The sequence below is a fragment of the Nasonia vitripennis genome (genome assembly GCF_009193385.2).
Source record: "Nasonia vitripennis strain AsymCx chromosome 3 unlocalized genomic scaffold, Nvit_psr_1.1 chr3_random0002, whole genome shotgun sequence".
Taxonomy (NCBI): Eukaryota; Metazoa; Arthropoda; class Insecta; order Hymenoptera; family Pteromalidae; genus Nasonia; species Nasonia vitripennis.
The window spans coordinates 332,057-346,031 of NW_022279621.1; the positions used below are offsets into that span (position 1 = coordinate 332,057).

General features: G+C 40.0%; 2 protein-coding genes across 2 annotated transcripts; one reads left to right on the plus strand and one right to left on the minus strand.

Moving 5' to 3' along the window:
* Positions 1 to 7,384: 7,384 nt before the first annotated feature.
* Positions 7,385 to 9,607, plus strand: LOC116416625. The gene is made up of 3 exons (XM_031925591.1): positions 7,385 to 8,571; positions 8,720 to 8,804; positions 9,599 to 9,607. The coding sequence occupies exons 1-3, from the start codon at positions 7,385 to 7,387 to the stop codon at positions 9,605 to 9,607; spliced, it is 1,281 nt and encodes a 426-aa protein (XP_031781451.1).
* Positions 9,608 to 11,952: 2,345 nt separating this feature from the next.
* Positions 11,953 to 13,728, minus strand: LOC116416627. Its single transcript, XM_031925593.1, has 2 exons — positions 13,490 to 13,728; positions 11,953 to 13,371 (listed from the first exon to the last, which is right to left on the minus strand). Exons 1-2 carry the CDS (start codon positions 13,614 to 13,616, stop codon positions 11,963 to 11,965), a joined length of 1,536 nt encoding a protein of 511 aa, XP_031781453.1. The 5' UTR covers positions 13,617 to 13,728; the 3' UTR covers positions 11,953 to 11,962.
* Between the last annotated feature and the right edge of the window lie 247 nt (positions 13,729 to 13,975).

Sequence of the window (13,975 nt, forward strand, 5' to 3'; positions counted from 1 at the left end):
GTCACTTCATTTATTTTTTTATTAATTTATTCGTTTATTCTAGAATAGTACAGAGTATAACTAGTTAATATAGTCACTTAGTACCTTGCAGAAGTAAACGTGTTACCTAGGGTGGACCTTAATTATTTTTTTTTTTGTTCACTCGGGCTGGGTAAATATAGCTTCTATATACCTCAAAAACCATGCGCATATAGGTTTTGAACCCATAGCATCGATTTTTCACGTGCCTGAAAGCACCCGCAGTTTCTTATGGTATTTACATGTTAAAAAAGGGTCAAAACGTTTATCGTTCTGAAAACCTGTGAAAATTTTGGAATTTTAACTTTGGAAGTATATTTTCCCATGTATTTTGAGCCGATGAATCGAATGGTGCTATTAGTTTTTGCCGTAATAGTGAAAACTCGAAAAATTGCAAAAGAACGTGTAAAAATGGACTTTTAACGTTTATAATCAGTGATAAGTTTTTTCAAAAACATACATTTTTATGTATTTTGAGCTCATTAAACGAATGGTGCAATTGGCTTTTGCCGATTCAATCGAGAAAAGAAGTTAAAATCATCAAAAAACTCGAAAATCACGGTAAAAAGGCCAAAAAGCTGATTTGTAATATTTTCTACTAATTTATACTTTGAACTAGTTAATCACATAAACTTATTAGTTTAAAAAAAGAAAAGAAAATTTATAAGCTGAGATAAAGAAAAACGATCTGTCTAAGCGAGATTCTGAAGGTAAAAATTAAAAAACAGTACAAAAATGTTTTAATCGTATATTCAAACAAAATATTCATTCATATGGCCGCATCAACGTTTCCTTCTTGCTATCTGAAAACAAGCATCGATAATCTTTTATTACAGGTAATAGGTATTGCAATTGCTTTTCATCTTTAGTCAAAAGATTGTTGAATTCAGTTATCAATTTTACTTCTCGTTCGGCTGTACCATTCACGACTCTGAGGATTTTAACAACTTCCAAACCATGAGTGTAGTTTCTATCTTTGGCCCATTTTGATGGATTTTTTTCTAAAAAAGTTGTGTCAATTTTTAAACGTCAGTAGTAAGAAGGGCCATATAGCGAGACAGGCGTTATTGATTTTCCCCCTCCCCTCGGCTTCGGAGCCTAGGCCGTTATAGCGTACACCCCCCTCTATCTCGTTATCTCTCTCTCTCGGCCTGGGGGGCTGTTATGGCGTAGGTGATTATTGATTTCTCGGGGGCTGATAAGGTGTACCTGTTGCTGAGTGGACTTTGGATAATGCAACAGATATGTCCTTATTTGAGACTGACATGGTGTAGAAGCGCTATATTTACTTTCCACTTTCATGTGTGTATATGAATCTGTTGTACATACTCAGCGTCTCGTTTCTTTTATTCAAATGTTAGTTGTTCTATACGTATGGATGTTTTTGTTTCGATGGTTTCTATTAACGCTAATTTTCCAGAGAATACATCCATCTTGCTTATTGGCTGATGGCCGTAGAAGGAGGTTTAATAAATGTTGCGGTATAAATGAAGGAAAGGTGTTATGGTAAATAATAATAATAAAATGTATTTTTTTATAAATTTATTAAAAGTTTATTCAGGAAAAAAACATAGTATACGCGAGAGGTTAAATTTTTAGGCAACTTTAAAATAATTTCGCACATTTTTTGCGATAAACGGTAAACCGTTTTTATTTATTTAAAAAAAAACAACTTACATATAATGGCTGTATGTGATACATTGTAGATCATAATATTGATAATTATTCTTGGTCTTCTTTCGGTGGATAGACAAAACGTCTATCCGCCAAATTTTTCACCTCAACGAGTGTGAAGATTCTCTCCATATCTTCACGCGTGATCAGGCCGTCGAAAACGTGGTCGCTGAACGGCACCGTCCACAGCCTACTGGTCACGGTTGTCTCCCAGCCATCGCTCTCGTAGCGCGCTGATTTGCGTCGCCATGCCACATGCATAACGTTTTCCTGCGCCGCTTTCAGAAACCACGAGCCAGAATATCTTGCACAGCTATAACATAAAACAAATATTTTTTTATTAAATTATGTATAAAGAAAAAAATATTAAAAAAAGATATGCTTACTATGCGGTACAGCATACTTGTAGCATACAGAGGTCGTGCAACAATCTGTACGCCTCTATTCTGGTCACACGTGGTAGGTTTTTTTTATCAATACATCCGTCTGTTACGATGCGGATGCTATTGATTAATCTTGATGACGAAAGCGTCATCAAGGGTGGAGTGCAGATAGCAGCATTTTCATCTAATATTTTTCGCGCTAAGCCGAACATAAACATGTGACCTTTTCTTAAGCACGAGTCCGTTACTGCGGTGTTAGTACACGCTACACTCCTGTTGATTGTCCGCTGGAGCGTTTGCACAAGTTCTAGTTTCTTGAAGGGCTCCAAGAATTCTAAACTGGACGTGTAAAACGCTTGTGTGCGATGGACACGGTCGGCGCGGTATGTTTGATCTAGGCCCAAAGATAGTCGCTGGTGATGGCGGCGCATTTTCTTGTGTACACGCAGACTATCAGTGTGCTGATTATGCATCAAACCTTCATCTATGCGCAGAATATCTTGAAATATCTGCAATTCTTGGGGCTGCTATTGCTGTTGTTGCTTCGGCTGCTGTTTCTCCTGCTGTTGCGCCTGCTGCTGCTCTGCTTCACAATCAGTCGGTGGAATCAGCGCGAGTATTTCGGCAGTCATGAGGCCAAACATTTCTTCGTCATACGCTGCGAGATCGACGTCGGTACTATCACAGTTTACTTCATTGATGACGGTACTGGCAGGTATCGCGGGCACGGATTCACGACACTCGTTAGCAGGTGACGATATATCCGTGAACTCACCCTCGGCTGGCACTTCGAATAATTCTTGGAACAAATTATCGCCAATTTGCTCAGACCATACATTATACACTGCACTATGGGCTCATTGCCGAACGCTGAACTGTCGCTGTCGGTCACTTCACTCGCGTCGTTACTCGGAGAATTTTTCACTTCTTCGCACTGATCGCCTATCGCTTCGGTCAACACCCGTATCATATCCGGGTTGAAATACGCAGCACATATTTCACGTCCTGGCACATCACTAGTCGTAATATTCGCAGCAGGCTCTGTTGCAGTCCTGGACTGCAATTCGTGCAGAATGGTGTCCAACTCTTCAGGGTCGTACTGGGCGTCCGTCATAGCGCACACAGTTTTTGACTGAATTTCGTCCTTTAAGACACCGTAGCAGAATAACTTTTTATCTCCGAGAAGCTGTGTGCTTTGGAAAAAAACGGTGGGTCTAAATGATATCGTCGTTATCCTGGCGAAGGGACATCTGTATATTTTTGTATACTCAAGGTGTGCGGCTGTTGAGGTGGTAATATGCTGTTTAAGCCCACGCTAGGATGTTCGTGTTTTCCGAAACATCTTTCACGGAATGTATACAAATGCCTTAACGAATGATTATCTATAGAGACCGGCATATGTACCTTACAACCGCATATCGATGGCGAACGACGATGACGGCGCTGGTACGAGTGTACCGCGATCACGCCAACGTGTATCGGGTCCATCAGCGCTTGTGCCATATACCGACGAGGACACAGCTACAAGTGCGTGTGCAACCTCTGTTCCCGCGACAGAGCGTTTAAACGACGGTCATCAAGTCGAAATTTTGAGCGGATTTACGATGCTTGAAAGTAGCGGAGAGGGTGACGCTGATTTCACGCCGTCGTCGCCTATAGGACCTCCGCAGGCGTGTTCGACCTCACGTGCTGATAACGAGAATGACGAGTCGTGTTTGGAAGAAGATTTTTTTTCATTTTTTTTCGTCTTCAGATCTCGAAGCTTCTAATCGGGCTTTTATCGGACGATCATATCCGAGAAGTGATTTGGTACGTGTGATTCATCGTAATTATGCTGTGCCGAACGAAGCTGTGCAGTGTGCTATCGATGCACGATCAGTATCTGAAAGCAGTGACGAAGATGATGAACCTGCCAATAGCACAGCTACAGCAGCAGCAGCGGCAGTCTCTACAAACAATGCTCAGCGCGCAGCAGTACAAAACTTTTACTCGCGGCCCGTCCCAGAGGCCGAGCGTTCTTATCATCAGAGCGTCGATCGCGCCCGAATGACGTATCATCGGTACAACGAAAGAGATGCTTTTGACAATAGGATAAATGAGCGTAAGTTTAATCTTTATTTCTGATATTTTATAGTTTGAGTAAATTTTTAATTTACAACATTATTTTTCATTTTTTTTTTTTTTAAAGAAAAGTTATAAGAAGAGTCGAAAATGGCACCGATTCCATAGAGCGGTTCAACGCGTCAAATTTAGATGTTTATATTGATCGTATATACAAAGTGCGTAGAGCCCAAGAGTTGCGATGGTTGTATACACAGACCGAAGACGAAAATTCTCCTCTGTATACGGCGCAGGACATCGTAGATTTACTGGGCCGTGTTCATGAAAGTTTTAATGGACCGCCAGAAGAATTAATTCAAAAGAAAACATTTATTACTTCGCGCATGTGTGTATTTACAAATAAATAAAAATAATGGCTATATAAAATAATAGACTTGTTTTTTTTTTTGTAAAACTATTATTGCAGCAGCCTGTAGTGCCTCGATATCGCCGGAGTTTCAAATGCAGAACCGTGTCGACGATTTCGACTCATCCGAAAGTGTCATAAATACTGCTGTAAACACGCCAACACGGATAGGCGGGGGATCGGAGGTACGTCGTCGGCCTCGTCGTCAAAGTAGCGATAATGACAGCTCTACCACCCGAAGCAGCAGTGGCAGCAGATATCGCAGCTGCAGCAGCAGCAGCCGTAGCAGCAGCGGCACCCGTAGTAGCAGCAGCAGCAGCAGCCGGAGTAGTAGTGGTGAGCGTAGTATACATAGAGACAGTAGTGTGCATCGTGAGGAAAGTGCGATAGCGGTGACGAGCAACGTGTACACAGCGATAATGATAGCCTCGAGGGTAGCGTTAGAGAAAACGATAATAATATGGGAATTCAAGGTCCAGGTGTTCGATTTGCCATCATAGAAGAGCGTAATCACTATGTACGTAGATTTCGTGTAAATGGTGTGCGAATAGTCATGCGTGTGTTAGAGACTATGCCTGAAAATTTTGATCCTATTTTGTGGCTTGAGTTAGTAATGCGCGATATTCACGCGTATTTAGTATCAATGGCGGGTAGTAGTGATTTGATAGGCGTTACGATAAATAGTGAAAATTTCGCGCGCGGTTCAGCTGGTATTTCCCTACGGCCAGTCGCAAATTTTTTTCGTGGATGATTTATGGATGCTTGTCAGCGGAGTAACGCAGAGCAATGAAAATTTCGAAATAGACGATAATTTTTCTATTGAAGCTACGTACGTGGAGGTGCCGCTTGAGGCTGGACAAAAGAAAAGTTTTGGTATAAATATGCTGGGTCAACGGTCTTTAATTTCCATCATTCGAAACTCTGATAATTTGTGCTTGCCGTGAGCATTAGTTGTTGGTGAGGCTTTTGTTAACTTAAAAGAAGACGCGACTGACACGACGAAAAAAGCATGGACTGCAATACGTGACAGTCGTCGCGCCTTACAAAAGGAGCGCGCGTTAGAGTTAACTGCTGCAGCTGGCGTTACAATACCGCCGGCTGGGTGTGGGTTTCGCGAAATTCAAAAATTTCAATACTATTATGCGCGAAAGAATATAGCGATAGTCGTGTACGATAGTCAAACTTTTGGTTCTGGGGAGGCTCCTTTTTTCGACGGGCGCCTTATGTTATACAATCTTCTATCACCGAAAGTCGTTAATATTTGTCACGATGCAGCCGTGCATCATTTTGATACAATTTTGAATTTAACGGGTGGTGCTAAAAGTAAATGTTTTTGCGACCGTTGTAATAAAAAGTATCAGTACGTTGATCGACACGCGTGTAGCTCGATATGCCCGCGTTGTTTTGTTACACCTAGTTGTAGCAAAGACGACATTCGTAGGAAAGACGACATTCAGCTGATTAAGTGCAACGACTGCTTTAGAAGTTTTTTCGGAGACACTTGTTTTCAGAATCATAAAACGATGGGGTCGTATAAAAAGCGAAATAAGAAAATTTGCGATTTGTTGAAAATATGCCAAACGTGTCAGAAACGCGTACACATACATCGTGGAAAGCATGAATGTGGTATTTTATTTTGTAAAATTTGTCGGTCACGGCACTCTACAAACGCCGCGTGTTACATGCAGATTGTGCGCGCTCCAAAACAACTAAAAAGTACCTTTACGTGTTTTACGATTTTGAAACACGACAAGATACGCTGTATAAAATGCGAGCGGATACGCGTTTGCATACTCCAAATCTATGCGTAGTTCAACATTTGTGTACGGACTGTCTGACACGCGCCGATGATATGAAAATACGCTGCGACACCTGCGGTATCGCGAACACATCTTTCGAGAAAACGCCATAAAGCATTTCATTGAATTATACGTTCGTGAAAAATCGGTGTTTGAGCCGTATTATATGCATCGCGCAGAATGCTAGTGGTTTCGATGCCCAGTTTATTTTGAAGTATTTAGTCGAAGAGTGTGAAAATGCCAATCCTCGTGTCGTGCTCAATGGAAAAAATATCGTTTTGCTACAATGTGGCCGTACCAAATTTATTGACAGTCTAAATTATTTTCATATGCGCTTAAGTTTATTGCCCGAAACTTTTGGTCTGCCACCGTGCGCGAAAAAGGGCTATTTCCCGCATTTGTTTAATATCCCCGAGAACGAAAATTACGTCGGTCCTCTACCCGATGAAAGATTTTACGCGCCAGATTCTATGTCTGTCAAAGAGCGACAAGCGTTCTACGCGTGTTATAACAACGAAACTCGGCGTGATTATGTTTTCGATTTTCAAAAAGAAATAGTAGAATACTGCCGTATGGATGTGGAGATTTTGCGACGCGCCTGTGTTGCTTTTCGAGAGATATTTCTGAATGTGGGTAAAATCTGTACATTCGTTGAAACAACTACTACAGCAAGTGCTTGCTCGCTTGTGTACAGAAAAAATTTCTTATGCGATAAGACTATAGGTATTATACCTGCTAGCGGTTATCGCCGAGGTGACAAACATTCTCAAAAATCTATGGAGTGGTTGGTTCAGTGCGAACGCGAGTGTGGTCGCGAAATCATTCACGCGGGGCGCGCTTGAGAGTTTCGATTACCCGAGGGTTTTCTAATGGACGAATTTTTACCACCTTTAAATAGAGAGCATAAAGGCACAGTATACGAGTACGAGGGTTGTTACACGCACGGCTGACCGAAATGTTTCGATAAAGCGCGTGAGAAATCGCTGGCTTATGGTCGCACCTTTAACGCCGCATACGAAAACACAATTTCTAAATTGCAAAACATGCGCGATTGCGGCTACGATGTTCGTAGTGTATGGGAATGCGAGTTTGACGAGGTGAAATTGAGAAACCAAGAGATCGCCTCCTACGTGAAAAATCATCCTCTAATGAGTCGAATAACTTTAAATCCGCGAGATGCATTTTTTGGAGGGCGAACAGAAAACATCATACCTTTTTACAAAGTCAAAGGCGAGAAAATCAAATATACAGACATTTGTTCGCTGTACCCGTACATCTGTAAGCGTGGAAAATTCCCAATCGGTCATCCGCGTATTTTCGTAGGTGAAGAGTGTCGTGAATTGATTGGCGATGATTACAACAATCTTGACGGTGTCGAGGGCTTGGTCAAGTGCAGAGTTTTACCGCCGCGAAATTTGTATATGCCGCTGCTGCCTGTTAAAATGCACGGTCGCCTCCTCTTTGCGCTATGTCGCTCTTGTTACGCCGAGGCGCGCACCGAAGATTGTCATCACGAGCAAATAGCGGATCGTGAGTTTACCGGTACTTGGGTGGCGAACGAGCTGCGCAAAGCCGTTGAGCTCGGTTATCGCATAAGCGAGATATACATCATTTGGCAGTACGACACGACGCGCTTCGATGGTACGAAAGGTGGGCTCTTTGCGCAGTATGTAAATCTATTTTTGAAGATAAAACAAGAAGCCTCCGACTGGCCCAGCTGGTGTATCAATGAAAATGCGAAAGCGCGGTATTTAGCCGAGTACGAGCGCGATGAGGGTATCGTTCTAGATCGTGAAAAAATTAAGAAAAATCCTGGATTACGGGCTGTTGCCAAACTTTGTTTAAATAGCTTATGGGGTAAATTCGGTCAGCGCACAAATATGAAACAAACCACTGTTGTCAAATCACGCGAAAATTTGTTGAAGCTTTTATTTACTACCGATAAGGAGGTTTTCGACATCTTACCTATCAATGATGATATTCTGTATGTAAATTGGCAATTCAGAGAAGAAGCTGTAACATCGACATCCTATACGAATGTCGTCATAGCAGCGTACACAACGGCGCAGGCACGCCTTGAACTGTATGGTTACTTGGAAAAACTCGGATCGCGCCTACTATACTGCGATACAGACTCGTGCATTTTTGTGAAAAATGAAAACGACCCGGCCGAATATGAGCCGCCAATAGGTAATCTCTTAGGTGCTATGACGGATGAGTTATGGCGAGGGTACGTACATAGAAACCATGATGTCTGCAGCGCCAAAATTTTACGCTTTTCGGGCAATCACACCGGGCGCCGATGCCACTATAGAATGTTGTAAAGTCAAAGGTATACGTCTATATTACAATAATTCTTTAAAGATAAATTTTGATAGCATAAAATCTCTAATTGACGATGAATTTGGTGAAAATGCCGACAAAAGCGACAACGACACCGTCAAGGACAAGCGTACAATTAAGGTACACTTTTCAACAATCAGGCGCACACTTACTCACGAGGTTGTGACTCGCGACGAGTTCAAAACTTTTAGCGTTGTTCTTAAAAAAAGACGATATGTGTCGAAAAACTGTTCTCTTCCTTTTGGTTATAAAAAATAACTAATCCATTGTAAAATATGTCTACATCTCAATAAATATGATTGAAAATAAAAGAAAAACCTTACCTTGATGTATTCTTATCTATACTGTAAAAGTAAAAAAATAATTATATTTACCATTACCCATCACTCCAAAAATCAGCTTATTATCGCGGCGGCCGATCATCAGCTGATCACACCGCGTGTAGTAGGCTAGAGAGCAGCGGTCGCGTCGTTTCAGCTTGTCTTGCGCCCACCCGCCCGGGAAAACAGCTGATAACGAGGCACGCGATGAGCTGACTGTGACGTGCACCGACCGCGCCGCCACCGCGCCGCCGCCGCCGCCGCCACGGGGATCGTCGACAATAAAACAGGTGGACGGTTGTTTGTTTTTGTCAGTAACAAAGATGGATATTCGTTGGAAGCATCCGTTCACATGTATCATATCAGGCCCAACGATGTGTGGAAAAACCGTATTCGTAAAACGGTTTCTCGCTAATCTGCCTGAAATGTGCAACGTGCGCTTTGATCGCGTATTATTTTACTATGGCGAATGGCAAGATACGTATAGGAACGAATTCAAAATACCCGGTAATTTGAATATAGAGTTTCGGGAAGGATTGCCACAGCCAAGCGACTATTCCAACGATAACGATAAGAAAAAATTGCTAATTTTAGACGACTTGATGCGTGAATCTTCTAACAGTGTAGTACTCGATTTATTTGTACGTGGCTGTTATCGCAAAAACATATCCACTATATATATTTATGTCAGAATCTTTTTTACGAAGGTGCAAATCAGCGTGATTTGTCTCTCAATTCGAATTACATCGTTCTGTTCAAGAATTCTCGCGACCGTGCGCAAATCCAGTACCTAGCGCGACGATGTGCTTGATGTTTGTAATCTTGAATAAAGAAAAACATTGAACGTAATATGAATGTGTTCTCATTCTACCTACGCACATGTATTCCTTTATTAAGCAGTAACGAATTTTGCTTTTCTAAACAGACGGATGTCGTCCGTCGTATTTTTCTCTGATGAAAAGATTTATTTTTTATTTTTAACGGCCAGTTTGTAACGTCCTTACGCCGTATTTTCAACAACCGTATAACTGTTGGACTACGAAAGGGTAGTGGGAAAAATTGTATTAAAGAGACGACGGCGGTCGCGAGATTTCATAGTAGCATCGAGACTCTCTGACTGTGCACTTGTACGCTATAACCACTTTTTTTTACAAGTGAGATAGTACCGTGAATTTTTTTTTGTGCTTCACCATGGCGAACTGTCAAACACCCGGCAAACATAGTCCGACTGCTGAATTTCCAAATCTACTGCTGTCGACAACCTACGCGCACAACAAATCGAACTCAAAGAGAGTCTGCATCGGCCTGGAGTACAGTGATGGGTACTATCATCAAGTTATTAAACTCATAAGTAACGGACCAATGTACAAAAACATAACTCTTGACGAAAACAGCTGGACTCTTTTAAAAGATCAGTTTGACGCTATAAGAGCTTATTTGAACAATTCTTATTCGTTTTATCACGAATTTGGACACCCTGTTAAGATCTATCTTACAAATCACGACTTAAACTTTTCAACCGCGTACGGCATCAAGTCAATCAGAATCGATGAAAGTCCTAAAAACACACAGCCAAGCGAAGAAAACGAAGAAGGAGAAATCGCTCAGCCGGTTTGTAAAAAAATGAAAACATCCAACCCACCGGGTATAGTAATGCAACACCCAACATTTGAAGGACTCCGTCTACATAGTTCGCTAGTCGATCAACGTTTGGATGCTTTGAAAACTCTAGTCGGTAAGGTAAACCGTACCTACGACTACGTTCTCGAATATTTGAAGACTGCTCTGGAAGCCGAAGAACCACAAAACATTAAGAACATTTTGACAGATTTCAAGGAATTTAAACAGTTTTATTCGAGACATAACATCGCTATAGAAGGCTTTGTACTGGATAAAATGATCGACGATAACAACGACAATTTTAAAGAGCAATATTTGAGAATTGTATTATCCGAAATCCTCGTGTCCGGTTTACCGTTCATCGCAAAAGATGTACTAAATTATGTAAAATTTGCCTAAAAATTTAACCTCTTGCGTACACCATGTATATACTTTCCTGAATAAACTTATAATACATTTAAAAAAAACATTTTATTATTATTCACCATCACATCTTTCCTTATTTATACCGCAACAATTATTAAAGATCCTTATTCGACAATCAGCCAATGCGCAAGATGGGTGTATGCGCAGGAAAATTAGCGTTAGCGCGCTCGAATGACAGTGGGGTAAAAAAAGACTGTTATAGAGAGTGTTATAAAAAACGACACACTAAACTAGAAACATTTCGTAGAACCAACAGAACAGATAATTTAAACCTGAGAATCGGCTTTGACAATAAATGTTTACCTATCTGGAGATCGTAACGTTTTTCCCTCTCTTTCCAACTATTATTTTACAGCTATAAATAGCGCCCGATAAGCGTTAGTCTCACTTGGAGACGACTACGCAACCACGATGGGTCAGGAGCACAGCGCAAAACAGACCGGCTATAAGCCACTCATCGATGATAAGAAAAACCAAAAGAAGGAAGAAAAAAACGCCTTCTCAATTACAGAAAAATACTCTACAAATACCGGATCTATACCCGAAAAAAAGGGTTATAAAAAATTATAATTTATATTTCATAGAAACCATCGGCCCTTTTCAGGGCCACAAAAACATCCATACGTATAGAACAAACGCACATACATGAAAGTGGAGAGCGCAAATATAGCGCTTCTACACCATGTCAGCTTCAAATAAAGACATATCTGTTGCATTATTTAATACCCGCTTAGCACCAGGTACACCTTATCTGCCCCTCGAAAAATCAAAAATGACCTACGCCATAACAGCCCCCCAGGCCGAGAGAGAGATAACGAGATAGAGCGGGGTGTACGCTATAACGGCCTAGGCCCCGAAGCCGAGGGGAGGGGGAAAATCAATAACGCCTGTCTCGCTATATGGCCCTTCCTACTAACGCCTAAAAGTTTCATAAGTGTCTTTGCAAATAAAATCACTAATACTTGAATTCACTATTTTATCCAAATTTTTTTCATTGACTAAAATTCGTTTTCCATAAACAAACGCACTAGAATTTGACTGTAGAGCTTCGCACATTTTTAACTTTTCTTCATTTGAAATAGTAAAGTCAAAAAATGCTAGTGCTGTTAGATGCGGAGTCAAATACCACAAGTGATTCATAATTTTTCTAACAGCACAGTCAGATATACTTTCATCAATTCTTCTATATTCGTACAAACATTTTAAAAACTTTAAATCTTGATTTGGTGCTTGAGCAGCAAATGGAGTACAAAACCAGGCATGAACGTAGACTCTTAATATAAAAATGCAAACGTCTCTACATTTTACTTCAACATCTTTTTTATCTAGCAAATATTGTTTCCGAAAGATGAATATTTTCAAACAATATATAGCTTTTGCCATCCACCTAGCATGGTGAATAGCTCCAGGTCGATAAAAAGTTATACCACTAGGTAATTTTCCGCCTAGAAAAATCATGACTAGTTCCAAACATTCTTTGAAATCACTTCTGTTTAAATCCTTTTTTAAATACTTCGAACAAAAGTCTAAAATTTTTTCTTTTACATCTTGCAGAGATTCAATTACAAAAGTATCACTAATACCCGGTTCAAATTTTGTTTGATCTACAGATTTCCAAAAATCTCCAAAATTTTTAAACAATTGTACCTCCGGACCAGCTGTCTTACCAAATTTTATTTCAAAAGTACTTCTTAGAACAAGCTCGTAAATATGATGCCGGCAGATAAAATAGAAAAGATCTTTATCGATTAATCTTTCTAATAACACACAAGCTCCATTTATTCGACCAGTATTGCTAGCTGTTGAATCACAACAAAGAGCTTCAATATTTTCTAATAAAGACCAGTCATTTAAAGTATCGAATACTGCTTGAGCTTGATTTATTCCACGACTAGAAGAGATATTTGGAATACCCAAGAGTTGCTCCATTCCATTACTTGTAATAATAATCGCTAGTCTATCAGTAGTTTCTCTTCGTAAATATCCTGGAAGCAACTTTCCATCCCAGTGGATGGTGCTCGGTAAACCAGAAAAAAGTGGTGGAGCAAGTTTTTTAATTGCCTCATATCGTTCTTTGCGAAAATTTTGACAAGCCCTGTGTATAGATGATGTGTTTAATACTAAATTGCGCGTATTAATGCTGAATGCTTCCGCAGCGGCCATCAACAAATGCATTACGTCTCTTTTACTAATTTTACATTTATCTAATACTGTAGCCAATTGCGCAATCATAATTGGTTCAGTAGTTCGCCTTTTCAGAGGAGGTGTACTTTCAAATAATGGAGATTCAGACTCTGTTTCAAGAAATTCATGTAAATCTTCTGTAAATAAAATTAAAGAAGAGATTAAATTAAAGGTTAATAAAATAAAATTATGCTATAAATACATTTTTTTCTATTAGTAAAAACTGATATCAACTGACTATTCAAAAATGCAAACCTTCTGTCGCCATACTACGAGAATCATCCTTTTGCATTTTTAATGAAGCATCGACTACCTTGTCCTGGTCGATGGTAACCGAAATTTCATTCTTTACAATATTGAGGCTTTCATAGTCCACTTCCATTGGTGATGGCTTACTTGTGTATGTATAAGTTGTTGAGGTACTAGAACTAAGAGTTTCATTTCTTTGCAGAGCTGAAAAACAAAATTTTGTAATTCTAATCTAACCTTCACAATCAAGGTCATTAATAATAAATGAAATAAACAAGTTAAAAAAAAAGTATTTCATCATTAATCAATTATTTTGTACATACAATAATTTCAAACTGTATTTTTTGAGAGAGCAGGCCACTTTAAAAAATTTACAAAATTGTTTTTTTAAATCAATTCCGAAAACCTTTAATAAAAAAAATTGTTTATTGCAACTGCATGGCGTGATCGCTATAAAGCTGAGTTATGTTCAAAAGTGAGTTTTACGGAGAG